General features: G+C 40.0%; 2 protein-coding genes and 1 long non-coding RNA gene across 5 annotated transcripts in view; 2 read left to right on the top strand and 1 right to left on the bottom strand.

Moving 5' to 3' along the window:
- The window catches only part of syn2b (synapsin IIb), a 99142-nt gene extending 87104 nt beyond the window's left edge, over positions 1 to 12038 (top strand). Inside the window, exons 6-13 of the mRNA XM_026167705.2 lie at positions 105 to 167; positions 1349 to 1491; positions 1870 to 1944; positions 2694 to 2796; positions 4735 to 4911; positions 5975 to 6041; positions 9154 to 9985; positions 10104 to 12038. Of these exons, the coding sequence (XP_026023490.2) occupies positions 105 to 167; positions 1349 to 1491; positions 1870 to 1944; positions 2694 to 2796; positions 4735 to 4911; positions 5975 to 6041; positions 9154 to 9985; positions 10104 to 10257 (1614 nt within the window). The 3' untranslated portion in view covers positions 10258 to 12038. The remainder of the gene's footprint in view (positions 1 to 104; positions 168 to 1348; positions 1492 to 1869; positions 1945 to 2693; positions 2797 to 4734; positions 4912 to 5974; positions 6042 to 9153; positions 9986 to 10103) is intronic.
- Positions 12039 to 12753: 715 nt separating this feature from the next.
- Positions 12754 to 16955, bottom strand: LOC145428899 (uncharacterized). 2 transcript variants are annotated; one of them, XR_013909234.1, is made up of 2 exons: positions 16816 to 16955; positions 12754 to 13849 (listed from the first exon to the last, which is right to left on the bottom strand). It is a non-coding gene; the product is annotated as an uncharacterized LOC145428899 (long non-coding RNA). The 2 variants fall into 2 exon arrangements; XR_013909235.1 differs by having other exon boundaries at positions 12754 to 13852; positions 16816 to 16944.
- Positions 16910 to 17455, top strand: part of pparg (peroxisome proliferator-activated receptor gamma) — a 42519-nt gene continuing 41973 nt past the window's right edge. The window contains exon 1 of one of the 2 annotated variants that reach the window (XM_026167700.2): positions 16910 to 17051. The gene's annotated coding sequence lies outside the window, so the exon portion shown is untranslated. Of the gene's footprint in view, positions 17202 to 17455 lie in introns of both variants that reach the window. The other variant, XM_026167698.2, reaches the window with a different exon arrangement.

Below are 17455 nucleotides of genomic sequence, written 5' to 3'. Positions count from 1 at the left end.
TATTTTTCACTGCAGGATTTTCCAGTTTGTTATTATAACTAACATAAGTTGTCATTATGCTTCTTCATCATTATTTATCCATCAGTTATACTGTTTATTTGCAGATTACAACACCAAGCTTCCCAGTGGTGGTGAAGATTGGACATGCTCACTCTGGAATGGGAAAGGTAATTGGTTTATTTATTTACCAACTGACATATATACAGTTAGATTAACCATTTAACCACACCTGCTTTACTTAAACTTTAGCTGCCATTCAAAGATATGTGGGGATCGACTATTACAGCCAGGAAATAGTTTTGGCTCTGTGAATGGAGGACAAATCATGTGGCTATTATAGTAGTTAGCTTAGATGGTTAAATGGTAACCATAAAGCACCACTACATCTAGAATCACATTTATTATACTTGTTAGTGCTTTTGCTGGCATACGCGTGCACTTAATAGCCTTCTCCCATCCTCTGCTTCCATCTTAGATGTCTTTCTTTATCCCTTTCCTCCTATCAGTTCATCATTTTTATTCTCTCTTCCCTTTTACATTTTGTCCAAACATTGTGCTGTTATTGATTGACAACTGTGTTAATATTTTCTGGCTGAAATCAGAGTGGAGCGTTTCTACCGCTCCTGATCGATCCACCACACATCATTCCCCTGAACTGCTCAGGTTCAATAAGCCATTTTCACACATGCACTGCACATTAAATGGAGAAGCTTTATGTGAGAAAGCAAACGTCTTAACCGGTCAGATTGGACATTAGATTGATTGATCGATTTAACACTGTTAACCAATGTTTGATGGCCAGTTGAACCAATGTTAGAATCAAGCAAGTCAAACATTGTCCAGACAGTTTGCAGCAACTGCATTGTCAATCGGCTTTGAACACAGCCAGTCAACTTCATGAGTATGTCCAGTAGTGATGATGCATTTGTTTTTAAACAAGCTTGTGTTCTACATTTGAGAAACGGCAACTTAAAGCACTGTCCTGACCTGACTCTCCTGACATTGTGATCCATGTAGTGCCACTCTGTGCTGGGTTACCCTTATTCATTAAATATAATTTATTGTGACACAAGAAGGTATTATTTGTGTATTACAACCGAGTTACAGGAGCTCAACAACCACTCATCCTTGAAAATGTTCTACCCACACGTACCATCACTGTCCTTCCGGTCTTAAAAGTAAAGCCAATGGAGAAGCGCTTTAACCTGCACTTTTTCTATTTACCAGCAGGGGGTGAAATGTACATTGGTGGCATTTGCGTGACAAATTGTAAGACTGGGTGCATTTTGAGAGTCTTTCTTTATTTGAATAAATAAATTAAGTATTTATATGTTTTACTCCACTGTAGGTTAAGGTGGACAATGTGAGCGACTTCCAGGACATTGCAAGTGTGGTGGCCATCACTCAGACTTACTGTACTACAGAGCCATTCGTAGACGCCAAGTACGACATCAGGGTCCAGAAAATTGGCACGGACTACAAAGCCTACATGTAAGTGTGCTGTCCTTGTGCGTCATTTGGATTTAGGGATGATATATTGTGCGTGCGCGCTCATGTACCAGCAGACAGAAATATAAATCTTGAAGTTTACCATACCACATCTCCATGTCTCATGTGCCTTTAGTTTAGAAAAAAACAAAGAGCATATGCTAGCATATGGTTATGAAACTGCCATTCAGACAGAGAACCTACAGCTCTGCTCTCTGTCTGACTGCAGTTAGTAGCTGAAGCCACAAACCTCCTGCTGCAAGGATGCTTACTTCTCTCTGTCTTTTATTGCCTGCATTTATAATATCTATACTGAAGGGCTGACTCTGTAATGAGGCTTTTACATAATAATTTAATGCACAATTTCCTCTCCTTTTCCAGGCGAACATCTATCTCTGGTAATTGGAAAAGCAACACTGGATCTGCCATGTTGGAACAAGTAGCCATGACTGACAAGTGAGCACCGCTTCCACATTAGTGATGCTCAGGCTGCCCTGATGTCACACACATCTCTCTTGTGTTTTACCACAGTTAGTCAGTGTACTCAGATTAATTCAGCTGAAAGCCGTTGACATTTTGTACCATAACTGTTTTCACATCATCTGCTCATGGGTGAAGCATGCATTTCAGCACAGTATTGAGAGCACAGGTATAGTAAGTCAAACTGTAAACAGTATCTAGTGCACTTTCAGCACCGTTATCTGTGTACAGCAGCCCTGGAACAAACATTATTATTCAAATATTATTTATAGAGTTGCAGTTGTCAAACAACTTTTAGCTCAGTTTTATGCAAGCTACCAGGGCTAGAACACTGGATTAGAGTACATTATCCTTCAGGTGAGTATTGATCCGTCTGTTTTGACCCTAGATTGACTGGAAGGAGTAAAGCAAGGAAAAAAACAGCACCTTCATAGGTTACAGCCTGGAGCTAGAGGGGCTCAAGAACGGGTTTGCCGTTGGGATCTAAGCCCAAACAACATTTCTGCTACACGCTGTGCTGAAGTGATAAATCAATACCACTGCTTAATTAGTGTGCAAGACTTTTCATTAACAATAAGGCAGGAAAGGTTCACCATCATCTCCCACCTCGTTTTGATACAGCAAAGAAAACAAGTTAACTACCTAATCTTGTTGCACATTGTCACCTATAGTCGCCTTTGACAGCTGTTAATAGGACTAATTTGTCACGCTTTTCTTTGTGACAGGTTTAAACTGTGGGTCGATACCTGCTCAGAGATCTTTGGAGGACTGGATATCTGTGCTGTCAAAGCCATATGTGGCAAGGATGGAAACGACTACATTACAGAGGTGAGAAGGAAAGGAAGGGAAGGGAGGAGTAAAACTAAAGAACTCAAAAGGTTTTTAGACTTTTTCCTGCATCACTGTATTTATTGACTCTTGTGTTTTGTTTGGAAACTTTCACCACGTTGACATCAGCCTGTGGGAGCTGTGTTGCATAAGCATATTAAATTTAGCATGTCTGGCCCAATTTACACTGCTGGGAGCAGAGATTGTCTGGCTGGGAATAAACTGATTCAGGTAACCTGAATGCACATTAAGGGTTTAATAGCTGATGTCTGGTGACACTCTGACGTGCATACATTACACAATTTGTGTCACTTTATGTTCATCTTTTACACCAGATTGCTCTGTCTTTGTGTTTCAAAACTTTACTATCTCTCTATTTCTCTTTCACCTCTGCCTTTCCAGTATTTTTTTTTTTTTATCGCAAACTGGTTTTTATGTTTTGCAGCCTTTAGTCGTGATGACAGCAAAGTAGAAGTATAAATTTCTTCTGCTTAATGCTACCTTTTATGTAGAAAACATTTACATAAACCAAAACCATTAACACTCTTTTTAAAGTTTTTAAAGGCTATAAAGTATAAGAGCTTAGATTTAGTCCAGATTGGACAGATTGGAGGCGTCTGGCAGGATGACTGCACCAGATTCTCAATGTTCAGGCTGAGATAGAGCCATGATCAAGAGAAGCTGACATAGAAAGAGGTTACAATAAAGTATGAGGAGCTTTGAAAATTGGTTTTCTGGCTGTATTGGTTCTCTTAAAGTTGGGTAGTTAGGGCACTTCAGTGTGGCAGGTTAAGCTTCAGAAACTGATGGGAGTATGTTTGAACCCAAAGGCAGAGAACTGACACAAAAAGAAAAAGTATGAGCTGCAAATAATTGGAGGGACTCAGACTATCGCAGCAACACTACTACCAAGCTGTTGAAAAAAAGGTAGAATTCAGGAGTACAAGGCCAAAGATGAAATGTTTAGTGACCAGCAGCTTGACAAGCTTGGGTTTGTAGGGCAGAAACTAAAGTGCTCTAGAAAGAGCTGCTTCTCCGTGGAATAATTTTAGCAGTAAGTACAGAGCATCTTAATTATGTAGGTCATTGCAGCTTGCTCATTTATGGGTCAGTTCTTATCAAAATTGTGATAACTGGCCACGAAAAGATGGAACAATATGGTAAGCACACTTCAGATATGGTAAAACACAGCCTGCTTTGTGAAAGTCAATAAAGAAGCCAGAACAGACAAACCAACTCGATGTTTCTAGACGGCAGCTAATCAACTTATAGAAAGAGTAGAGCAAAAGCTGAAGTAGTCTAACAGCTAAGAGTGTGTTTGTGATAAACAGATTAGACAGATGGAGGGGGAGATATGGTGACAGTTTTAAAATAACAGGATTATGTAGTGATGATTCAGACAAGATGTGTTTGTGGAAATAACTGTATGACTAAAAATGATAAAAAAGAGACTATGCATCAGAGAGAGCACAGGGAAATTATCCTGGAGCCGACATGACACAAAAGGCTTGTCATCCATCCCATTTAAGCTTTGAAAAAACTTGACAGTCATAAAACTGTGTACCATTTAAACTGAAAGCAGATTTCATACTGAAACTGAAAAAATAGGAAACAAATAACAAAAACATACCTCCACAGTTCCCATGAGTCACTTTTTATAATGATGTAAAACTGAGGGCAGTTTTTGCTCATTAAAAGACAAAATCCTGTAATGGTGTGGGTGTGTTTTGTTTCTGTTTTATTTTTTTATGTTGTCTTTTTTTATGATTTCAAACTACACTTTCCCTGCAATTGGAGAAATATAACAGAATCACCTAGATACTCTGTTCAGACCGCTGTGCTGTTTAACCTCCTTTTTTCTTCAATGTCCTGACTTTGTTAGCCAGTCATAGTTCATACATCTTCTCATCTCTCACATTGTTGTCTCCTGTTATCCAGGTTGTGGGTTCATCTATGCAGCTGATTGGCGATCACCAGGCAGAGGACCGCCAGCTCATTTCAGAGGTGGTGCTGGCTAAGATGAACCAAGCACTGGCCTCCAGGTCATCTAGCGTTTCCCGCTCACCAACGCGCTCCCCTCAAAGCCAAAAGCCAGCTACTGTGCAGCCCCAACAGGTGAAGCCTTTAATATGTTGCATTGTGTAGCATTTGTTCTACAAATACAAAAAAATTTGCACCGCTAGACCTCTTCCAGTGTGGCTGCTGTTTTAAAATCTCCCTGTGGAAATCATGTCCTGACCACTTAAAATTGTGCATCTACAAAGGATCCTGATGAATAACTTCAGGTTTAAAGATACTGTAAGCCTCTTTAGAAAAGTACATAGATGCTTCTGGTTATGCTCCCAACTGATGGACTCCTATAAAGGTTGCTATTTGGTCTCTGGGTTTGAGCTAGAGAATTCATTTTCATTACCAACGATAATATTTTAACATTAAAACTGGATCAGCTTTACAGAGATGGCTGATGTTTATATCTTAGAGAGCAAGCATTGAAAGCATAGCAATCATAAATATGGCGGAATCAGGAAATCCACAATGTGATCTAAAAGTAGCAAGTGTTTCCAAGGTGCACAGGAAGCACCTACTGTAGTCCTTCACAACTCACTAGTGCATCCTTACCTTCGTTTTCCTTTATCCCCAACCATTTGGGGTAGATAGTTGCCCCTCACTGAGCCTGGTTCTGACGGAGGTTTCTTCCTGTTAAAAGGGAGTTTTTCCTTCCCAGCTTTGCCAGGTGCTTGCTTATAGGGGGTCGTCTGATTGTTGGGGTTTTCTCTGTATTATTTTAGGGTCTTTATCTTACAATATAAAGCGTCTTGCAGCTGTACTATTGCTGTATATACCGGAGCTAGGTAGTGTAGTGGTAGCACGACTCACCTTTGGAGTGGGAGTTGCAAGTTCGAGTCCCACGCATGAAGGGTCCTGGCTAGACCCTTCATGCTAAAAACCACAAAGCCCTGGAATGGTGCGGCTGCAGCACAGACACAAAAGTTTTCACTGCAACTTGTACTCTTTATGATACTGAATGTGACAAATAATGAAAAAGCTTGCTGTTTTGTTTTGAGGCCACTGTTGTTGTGAAATTTAATTGTATATAATTTAATTTCCCTTTCTCGTTTTTTATTGCCTTGCCAACTCTTTTTTTTCATTGATCCCTTGTCTCCTCTCTGTCTACTAGACTGCTGCCCCTAAGGAAGGACTGGCTGATCCTAACAGGACTTCAAGCCAACGTCCTCAACCTCAAGGTTTCTGAACACTATTCACCAATGTAAAAGGGCTGCTGCTGTAGCATGTCTAGAAAACACTAACTAAATTCATCATTGAACAGTCCCCTTGCTAACATCACTTTCTGAGATGAAGTATCCACTAGCTGTTAACTTGAACATCTTCCTTATCAAACAAAGTACTGCCATCAGAAAGTAAACAGGTGGGAAATAAGTATTCAGTGCTTTCACATCGTTGTATTGGGACTTGATACTGTAACACATAGATGCCCGATCATCCAGTTTACCAGCGATCTGTTAATAGACCTGTTTGTTTTTTTCTGCCAAGAATTAGACAAGAAGACCAACAGTAATGTCTTCTCTGTACTGTAGATATGCAGCTACCATTAGCTTTGCCTGGGCATGGAAACTGGGAAAAACAGCTTACCTGGCAACCCGATCCACCAATAAACACCTTTAGAACTCACTGATTTGCACTTTGACGTCATGTGTTGCTCTGTGGCTTTCACAGGTTTTGTATTCATCAAAATTATGACACACATCTTGTCAAAATGGGAAACTTTGATCTGCTATGGTTTCTTTGGAAAGAGCCATGCTGGCTGTTTCCCCTGTTTCCAGGCTTTGTTTTTAGCCTACCTAATTACCTACTGAGTGTAGCTTCATGTTTACCGTATAGGTACAAGAGGCATATTCATCTTCTCATCTAACTCTTGGCAAGAAAATGAAGGAGTGCAGAAGAGTAGAAGCAGCTTGTATTTTGTAAGCATACTGATCCTTGTTCCTTGAACTCAACAGTTTCCTTCATTACTGCCTCAAACTAGTATATTGACATCATGGCTTCACTTCGGTGTTGACAGAAATGATTGGTGCACTAGTCTGGGTCCAAGAACAGCAAGAAGCCTCTTCTATCTGTCAAAGCTATGCCTTGCCTCTTTTTAACTTGCGGCATTCATTTATATTAACAAGCCAGTGTTGTCTGTTTTTAACTTGTGGCATTCACTTGAATTAACAAGCAAATGTATATTAAAATGCACTTAGCCAGCATGTTAAGTTTAATTGCAGATGTAATGTAAGTTTTCAAACGTGTGTGTGTGTGTGTGTGTGTGTGTGTGTGTGTGTGTGTGTGTGAGAGAGAGAGTGTGTGTGGTGGTGTTTGTGCTCAGGGCTGATGTTTTAAAACTAAGTGTGCCTACTAAACGCAGTGGTAAAACGCTACCCAAAGTGTTACATTAACAAAGCCATTAATGTTGGAGTTGTTGTGTTTGTCTTTGTGTGAATTTGGGTTTGCATGTTTGTTCATTGTGGTTTCTCATTTTTTGCATGGGTGTGGCAAATGCCTGTACTCCATGTGGTGGTTAAGATGTTGTAGAAATAGCTTTTTGTGTCTTATGTGAATTGATAGAGATAAATATGTGCCTATTGAGTGTTAAGATGTGCAAATCGGACTTCACTATATATGAATTATGCATTAATAACAATGCCATATGTGATACTAATTTAACACTGTGAAAACATGTGCACTTATTGGTGGATTAATGTTTTATTTTTATGTGTTCTTTAGTGAAAAGAAAAATAACTTACAGAGATTACCATCACTCTGCTTGTTAAATTTTGGCCAGCTCAATTGGGTTTCTGTGGTTTCTGCTTAAATCATTTTTATAATCTTTAAATTGCATTTTTATGCTAAATAAATTGATTTCCTTCTGGCTGAGCAACAAGATCTTGACTTTTTTTGTGAGTAGCTGATTAGAGTTTGTGTTTGGTTGTAAATAAGCCTCAACTGTTTTGTGTTATAATACTTGAAACAGGCAATCTGGCTTCATAAAGTGCAAAATATGATGTTTTTTTTCTCTCACAATTACAACACCTGATTAAATTAAGTTTTAAAAAAATTAGCATACTTTTCTTTGTCTGCATGATCATTCCTCATTTGCTTGGATCCAGACCATTGAATTGCTAATATTTGAACATCTGGCTATAGATTTGATGAAGATTTTGATTTTTAAACCTTTTCTAAATAAAGAGATTAAATAATATTTTTAATAATATAGCTAAAATCGTTTGCCACTTTCTGTACTTGCTTGACTGATGTGGCGAAAATCAATTATAATAGCGGTCAACAAAATATTAAGCAAATCTCTAAACACAATGTTCCCTAATTCTGGGTTTGTAGCCAAGCAAATTGTTATTGTGTCTCCCTTTATGAATTATGTTTGTACAAATTGTATTTTCTTTGGTTTTTATGCGTCATGAGTCCCAAGCAACCATTGGGATGCTTTATGACAATCTGATCAAACGTAAGACTCGTGGCCAATTAGCTGCTTGACAGCAGTGACTCTCTGAGAACACATGGGATGAATTTTCATGAAGTTTTTGTAATGAGAAAAAATATATATAAATTCATAAGTCCATAAACAGGATTCTGTTTACATTTTTCAAGCTGTGTTCAAAGAGGCTTTATAATGTAATTTACATTCAGTAATTCTGTTTTGGAGAAAATGAATTCTGAACTGCTGGAAACTCATCCCTGCCCTGCCGCTTCTAGCTCAGCTTGTGTAATCACTTGGTTCTTTTGTGTTGCATGTCCCGCCACGTTGCTGCTTGTGTTTGGATCACTTGTTCTAAACCGGTATTTCTCCGTTAGCTCCTGACCTTTTGTTGTTTACTGTCTTTCTCCTCACCGTCAGTCTGATTCTTTCCTGCCACTGCCTGTTTTAATTAGCGCACTAGTGCTGGTCACGTGACTTACTGTGCATAACACTTGGCATGATAGGCGAATCACCGCACCTTCTTTTAACTGCTGTTCTGCCTCCCCCTGCTGGTCATTACAGCCAAAACATTCAGAGCCTGCTTTGCCCCAGTCTATTCTTGATAGATTAGTTAGATAGGATTTCTATGAATGTCTGGAATCATTTTGTGAATGGGCATGTTTAGATTCAAGCTCATTTTCTATATCATGTTCTGCTTTGGTTTTTGGTGAGTGTTACAAATGCCTGGTTGTCTAACGCTGCACTAACAGTCTCTAGAGTTTAAATACTGATGCTTGTATGTTCTATTATTAACCCCCTTTTTGCATTTGGGTGTTGTATAGCAGTGGAAGTACAAGTTCATATAACTATATTTCATCTTTTAGGTGCACCAGTGAAAGCGCAGAGTGTGGACACATCATCAGAATCAGCTAAGAGAGCATCTGAACCAGTACCAAAGCCCAGCCAGGCTCAGAGACCTGGTCCAGGTCCAGCTCAGAAACCAGTTCAGGCTCAGAAACCAAGCCCAGTGCAGAAAGCTGCCTCAGTCACAAAACCACCAGTACCGAGGCCTCCACCAATGATGAGAGCCCCGTCTGTCACAAAGCCAACCCCAGATTCTGCTTCCACTTCAGCCCCAGCCAAAGCTTCACCATCATCCCCTGCAAAAGTACCGGCAGCTGCAGCTCCAGGCTCTCCACCAACCAAAGCAGCAGCCGCAGTTTCTGGCCCCGCTGCAGCCTCAGCTGCAGCTCAGGCTTCTCCCCCAGCCTCTCCTCCAACCACAGAGCAGCCCAAGCCCCAGCCTCAAGGCTCCCCATCCCCAGCACCTGGCAAACCAAAAGATCTTCCCCCCAAACCCACACCACCTGCAAAACCCATTCCTCCTATGCGCAGAAATTCCAAACCACAGCTCCAGCCTAAGCCACAAACCGCACCTCCTCCGAAAGCTTCGCCCACACCCCAGCCCACTGCCCAAGCACCAGCTCAGTCTTCAGATACAGCCTCGGTCTCTGCCCCAGCACAGGTTCCGTCCCCAGCCAAAGCCAGTCAGGTCCAACATAACATCCAGTCTCCAGCTAAGGCTCCAGTTCAAGTTAAGCCAGCTGCTGCTTCCCCGAACCCTGAGCCAGTCCCAGCTGAAGCAGCCGCAGCACCGGCTGAGGCCGAGGCAACAGTGGAAGAACAATCGCAGCAAAAGACTCACCCTCTTCTGAAGTAAGAGCTGAATTATCAACACGCTTATTTAAAGACATTCATTCATTCATTTGAATACAAATTCTCCTTTATCTGTCTTTTCTCGATTTCCCCCTCCTTTTCTCCATTCTCTTCCCAGTAAATCCCAGTCCCTGACCAATGCCTTCAACGCCTTCAGCGACTCTTCTTTCTTCCGCGGGGTCTCAAGCTCCGGAGGCGAAGGCCAGGAGGAGGCAAAGGCTGAGACCATTCGTAACCTTCGAAAGTCTTTCGCCAGCCTTTTCTCTGACTAGACACACCCTCCATTTACCATTGGCCAGTGATGACTTGATTGACATTAAATGTGAACCAGTCTGAGATTAAAGTTTGTGTGTTAACTGTACTGTATTCCCTCTGTCCCGGTCCCTCTTCTGCACCACTTTTAGCTTTCCTGTGTGAGTAACAGTGAGGCCTGCTGGGTAGGATGTTCCGTGAATGAACCCAGACTAATAGGTCTGAAGGAGTTAAGTCATTGATATAGAATATATTATGATATAGTAGAAAGAATAGAATAAAAAATTATTTTTTCCCAGCGCACACAAAGGAACAGAGTCTAAGGTATAATGAAAGTATAATATTAAAGACTACAGATGGAATGTACATAAGTTTATATACAGTATATAAATGCAGTATAAACACAACTATAATGGGAGAGAAGCCAATAATAATAAAAAAAGAAATCAGCAGCACTTTTTGATTAGCTTTGCAGTCAGTGACATAACTCTTTCATTCAGTAGCTGGATTTATACAAATGTTAATGTTCAGATATGACATTTGGTTTCTCCTACATTTGATGGTTTCCAGTGAATCATTGTTGGTCAGCAAGTCAGTAAAAAGGGAAGAAGAAAAAAAAAGAGATACTTCTTTAAAAGATTTGTTCCTGTCTGTGTAAATCCAGCCGTTGTGTCTCTCTGGTCCTTGGCTACCGACTACTGGGCTCGTCATTGCTGCCCCTTTTTGTCTATAAGCCTTGAAGTTCATTTATGTGTGCGTGTGTTTTAGGGGGGAGGGGGGGATATCTGTATGTTCATTTGTGTTCACTTGTTGTGCATGGCTCCTCCAAGTGTGTGACTTTTTGGAGCAAGTGAGAGCTCTATCAGTGTTAGACTTTGCCCTCCGTTGCCTCTCTCTCTCTCTCTCTCTCTCTAGATGTTGTAGCCTTATTGTGAACATGTTTTCAATTCACAGCTATGTGTGTTAGCTGTGCAGACCTGGGTCAATTGCATATTAAAATGCATTCATTCACTATGAAGCTTTGAGCATTGGAATCAGCGTGCCGCTGCTGTTTAGGAGGAGCACGGCTGGCGAGTAAATGAATGCATTTCACGTGGTAACTCATGTCTGTAGTTGTGACTGGTGATTTCTTGTTTCACCTCTGTGTAGATCTATCAACAGTATTGTACTTTGCTGATTATTCTCATGAAAAGACATTGAGACAGTAGTGCAATAACACCTCGACATGACTGTTGAGTGCTGTCACCCTATTATATTATCATACATACGGGATCTGTGTATGTGTTGAATACCTTACTCTTACATTCCCTTTAAGATTTCTTTCCATGGTGACTCTCCAGGTTGCTCTTTACGTGCAGTCAGCATCTGATCTGAGTACTATCACAACTGTTGGTGTTTCGTCCTTAGCCTTGTATGTATAGGTGCAATGAATTTTACGCAGCCTGGATTGAACCCTCTACCTTCACCGGTCATTTTTGGTTCAGTTGTTGCATTTCAAGAACGTACGCGTAAAAACAAATCCTACGACCTGCATATCAACCTGTCGGCTTATCCATTTCCATGACTATGTTGCAAGTAAACTTTGACATATTGTATTTGTCAGAAGTTTATTTATTTTTTTGTAATATATTTATTTATTTTTGAGGTTCCATATTTATGGTAAAGTATAAAATGTTTGTTTTATATTGTGTTTTTATTTGTAATGCAATCCTGCTTTGCATGATCTGGTGACTGGTTTTTTTTTCTGTACAGATAAAAGTTAATAAAGATGTGGTTCCATCATCCCACTGATTCACTGAGAGTCATGCCAGTGGCTGTGTCTTTTCTTTGAGTGTTTTCTTCACATGGGCACATCTATTTCACACTCATAAAGAAGTGTGGTGCATCTGTGTAAGCATATATGGCCTGGGATAGATGTGGATATTCACCAGTCAGGGAAAGTCTAATTAAAAAGCTGCTGTTGAGCAGACTAAAACCAAGTTCGCCACAGCCACTGCTTCTTCTGATTTCAAACTACAAACTTGAAAAAAGTACGTTTCTTCTTCTTTCGCTTCCTCCCTTTAAGGATTGCCACAGCTCATCAGCTGTCTCCATTACCATGTCACCAATCCTAAAATACTGCAACATTGAAACCGCTGTGAGTAAGTTAAAAACAAAATATGCAACTGCTAAGACAAGATTTTGACTTAGGTGTCACCGACGTCCATGTGATTGTGTCACATGGACGTCTGAAGAGTCTGAAGAGCTGTATGCACTGGCATGGCTTGTCTAGCAGGAAATTTGAGACATACCACATATCACAAGACAAAGCTTTGATTAAAGTGATTAAAAGGACTTTAAGCTTTAAGACACATGACTGTTAAAAGCATCTGTTGAATTGTGAACTCAACAGATTTGCCCCAGTGTGAAGAACTACACCCTAATTTACCAGATAATTTTTTTTTTTTAAAAAGCACACGTGGCACAGGGTCCCACATTCATTCATCACACTCTTAGAAATATTCACACTCAAAACCTTTACTGAGATACATTGTTTAATTTGTTGGTATGTCATTTTGCTCTCAGCATATATATTTATTTTCCTTTAGATGAAAAATACTAAGACATCCACAACAGAGTCTCCCTAACAAATCTAGCAATGCCAGAAGGCTTACTGTATATCAAAACATTGTAGAGCGTTATATCTTACACAGGCAGCACAATATTTACATTTTAGGAACACTTAAAAGTAGAAAAATGATCATTTGCCAGCACCATCACATAAATTTAAGCGAGCGAAGTGTGAATTATTGATGTCTTGTGGTGTTTTATTTAAGAGGTACTGGGTTGAATTTTCTCATGTGAGGCAGCAGATGGCACTGTGTATATGTGGAAGTGCTGTCAATTGTGTACTTGCCATTTCTCAAGATTAGCATTTTATAATTATTTATTACACTCTTTAAAAATACCTTACATATAAATATCTCTAAAACATCTCTAAATATTTCTCTAAAAACATTACTTATACATACAGACGTGTGTAAAAACACATATTAATGACACTTTTAAAAAAAAAGTTCTTTGTCATATTTTCCTCATCCTGTTCTTCTTTCATATCCTGCCTTTAATGTCACGCTTTTGTCACGCTTTAAGAAGGCGAGTGGCGGAAGGGCCCTTTTTACATGTGCCACTTTAGCCTTTAACATAAACCACAATACTTTTGCGTGAAACTGAACTTTTTTTCCCCCTCTCTGTTGTGTAAAGATGCAGACAGTGTGTTTACTGTATGCAGCATAAAAAAATCTGACATAAACAGATGCTTCATCTACATCGCAAAGGGTTTCAAGGTAATGTCAAGAATAAACGATTTATTAAGATCGCTCTTTTTAAAATTAAAAACAGAACCAGTTCTTCAACAAAGTCTGCCAGCGCTGATAACATGTATACAGTATGCACAGTGAAGACAGAGGAAACACACTTTGCTTTTGGCTCTTGGTCCATGGGGCAACCAGTCAACAGAGATCTGTGGGAACGTCTCCATCACGTTGCTCAAAGGGACATTTATGTGGGCGGCTAACTCACCAAGCAAGCCTATACTAGCCAAATCCTGTTTGTCTTGGTGCTCATCCCAACCTGCTGGAGGGAGAGATGGGAGATTAAATGTTATAATCTAAACATTTAGTTCATTTGTCATCCCATACATACGAGCATGGAGGGACAAATCAAGCCAGTTTGGCCGATTTCTTCTGTCATAACGTTAACTGTGAGGGTTTCAATTTCCTCACTAAAAGCTGCGTTGATTTTTGAGCAGCTTGCACCCCTCCTAAGCCTGAAAAATGACAAGTCTTTTCCACTTTATAATAATCACGACAGCGTAGGAGAGCCCTGTTAAGATACACAAGTACTTTGATGATGAACATTTTCAGATACCAGAGCTCCAGTCTGCTGGGATTCGACTCTATAAACAATCAGAAATTATTGCTTTGCTTTGTTTGTAACAGCCAAACTCTCAGGGGTGTCATTTTTTTTTTATCTCTGCAAAAAAAGAAAGAAATTCTGCATGGGGAGGATGTTATGCATGTGAGACAGAGTGAGAGAATATGTGTAAGTGTGTGTGTGCGCGCGTGTGTGTGTAAATAACCAAAGTGTAGCAGCTGTCTCAGTCCACCATACTGAGTTATAATAGATCAAAGGCAGCTAAACTGAAGCTTACTGTTGCACTGACAGGGTAGCAAAATTAACAGCTGCATTTACCTGCATTTGAAAGAGTTTTTTGTTTTGTTTTTTTTAGAATTGATTGCAGTGTTGAGCAGTGAGTGGCAGGGCTTAACATCGGTTGCGTTGAATTGCTTCAAAAGCAGGTTGAAAAGTCACCTCACAGAGATTCTACCTTGAAGTTTGAGAAGTAACACCATCAGGTATCTGTTCACACATTTGCTTTAGTTTGGTTTTGACACAAATCCCACTACAATTTTTGGACTTGTTACATTTTTATTGAAAGACCTTCTAAGAATTCCAGCACATGCTATAGATTCATATTTATTTGTTGCAATCACAGTAACACGACGACGGCTAATAACAGAGATCTCTATTGCAAACCAAAGATTACAGTTTGCTAAAATTACTTCCTGAAAAACCATGAATGCAAACCAGGACATGCAGTTCTGTGCATGCTGTTTCAACGTCACACATAGCCACCTCAAAGCGAGCAGCCCCAACAGGTCAGACTCTGGTCAAATGACACTTTGACCAAAAAAAAAATAGGGGGGGGGGGCAGCTTTATTGCTTTGTGTGTTTTCTACAGACCTCTTTGTACCTGTTGGGCTGCTGTACATTTCAGCACTGGTAAATGTTCAAAAAAAAATCTAATATGTGGGTTTGTTCATGGGTTTTGTTTAGCCAGCTGTACTCATGCAATGGCACATTTCAGTCTAAACACCCACCTGCACCATGAGTGCTGAGATGTTTCATTCGTAATCTTAAGAATAGCTCCTTCAGTCTGTGGTAAGTAGGGTATTTACAGCAGTTCAACATCCGATATGTAGTCAGATATAACAAAATGTGATTTCAAGATAAGGATGTTAAAAAATATGAACCACATCTGCTTTCAGTCAGCAGAGTAAAAAAATTAAAAGTAGCCCTTAGATTCTGTGTCTAGTTTACCGTTACAGAGCGAGCTGTGTGTTGAGGTTAGTCGAAGATCCTTAAATCTACAACAAAGTCTAAAAAGATGCAGCACGCAGGCAAACTTACTATTCATTGTGCACCTGTTTTTGCACTAAGCTGAGTTTCAGCAGGCTAGCTGACTGTCCGGATGGCGTTTCATGAACTAAGTGATGCAGCAGAGTACAATTTCAGCTTCAGTAAACACATGAGAGGGTCGACAGGATGTTATCTGCTAAACGACACTCGCAGGATTTCCTAGTGAACTAGATGACTTAATTGCACAGTCAAATGATCACCCTGTTGTCTTTCAGCAGTTGAATTCAGTCCCGTCTTCTGAGACCAAAGACTGTGATGTCAGAAATATGACTGTAATCAGCTCGATAGTCATCACTGGTAAACTAAGTGACTAAGAGGGGGGGAGCCCGACAGACAGCAACAAAACAAGCAACCACTTACTGTCAAGTGACTGAGTATCAAAGGAACAATTCACTATTATTGGGGGATGAACTTAATATCGAAATTTAAATTAGATGGTTAACAGTTTAGTACAGCTGCTACTAATGAAGTAGTTACAAGTTAGCTTTCAGATTTGATGTAACACGTTGCACTGTTTTCGATTAAGCTACCGACCAGTACTGGAACTAAAACGAGCCCCACCTTAAGAAACTACATCAACAAACCCGTGCTTACACGTGAATGCATCAGTATTAGTGATCCAAAAATATCAAACAAGAGAGTTAATCCAAGCTATGACTTCTCAGTGTGTGCCTCCATAATGAAAACTGTCAAAGTTTAAGTACGTGTAATTGAGTAATGGAGTATTTTTTATAACGATTCTAGTGAATCACGATATATAAATTACATTAACCTGAAATGAATTTTTCTTGCCATGTTCAACTGGTTGTCTTACTAAAAATAAAAATAAATTTTATTATTTTTTTAAAACTTTAAAAAAAAAAACCTTACCAAATAAAATGTAGCCTTACTTGCTTAATCTGCAAAACCAGTATCAAAAAGCCGAACTAGTTCTTGGAGGGGAACAATACTTTAAAGAAACTCACTTGTTCCATACACAGTTCCCGGAAAAAAAAACTAGCGTGACACATAGCAGGTAAACGATATACGAATGCAGTTTACTATTGGTGCATCTTAGTTAGAGGAGCTTCTCACAAGTGGTAAGTGTATTTCATTAGTTTTTAACCATACCAAAATGTGATTTTTTTTTCTTTTCTTTTAGCAGTCTTTGGTCTAAGGTAACCCACTGAGCTCTTTCCTATAGTCAAAATTATATCAAACTATCTTAGCTACCTGTAAGTTAGGCAAGAAAGTGAATATGTGCTTTGCTGAAAAGGTGGAACTATTCCTTTAAGTTATTTGTTCCACATGGCTAAACACCTAAGAAACAACACTTTTAGGTCTGAATTTTACATTACCTGTTTCTCCCATATGGGGCAAACAACTGAGAAAATCCACTATAATGGGTAATTTGATGCCTCTGCCTGTGTCCTCAAGATCCCGATCGGTTGTGTTGAGAGGGCGGAGAGAGAGCGAGAGAGGCAGGCAGACACGACCACAGCTGCTGCTGCTGCTGTTTGAGCAGAAAACCGCACAGCAAACACACCGGACCTCTTTGACGCCGCGCTCCCGTGCGCACGTTGCGGACGCCACGGTTTGTTTGGGGTTTTTTTCCGTTGTTTGTTTGGGGTTTTTTTTCGAGTTTTGAAAGAAATTTAACACCACCGAAAATAAAAGACAAACCATCCAGCTTCAGAAACAGAGAGTGTGCGCTGTCTCCTCTGCGCCTCAACACACCGATCAGGTCAGTCACCTTCCGGTCGGCACAGAGTCTGCCGCGCTGAGTGTTGCGGTTGCTGGGCTGGGTGAGAAAATACGGGAAAGCACCCGTAGGGGGGAGAAAGTTATTTAAATTAATGAAGACTGGGTTAATATTACACTGTTGCAGTCTAATCTGATATTAAATATTCGTGCACGTGAGCCAAAAAAGGGTGATTTGATTAAAAAGTAGTTTAAACAGGTAGATCCCAGCTGAACACTTGTTGATTTATCCAGCTG

This window comes from Astatotilapia calliptera, chromosome 5 (assembly GCF_964374335.1).
Source record: "Astatotilapia calliptera chromosome 5, fAstCal68.1, whole genome shotgun sequence".
Lineage (NCBI taxonomy): Eukaryota > Metazoa > Chordata > Actinopteri > Cichliformes > Cichlidae > Astatotilapia > Astatotilapia calliptera.
The sequence above is the reverse complement of the archived record's forward strand: the minus strand, read 5'-3'. Positions and strand labels throughout refer to the sequence as shown.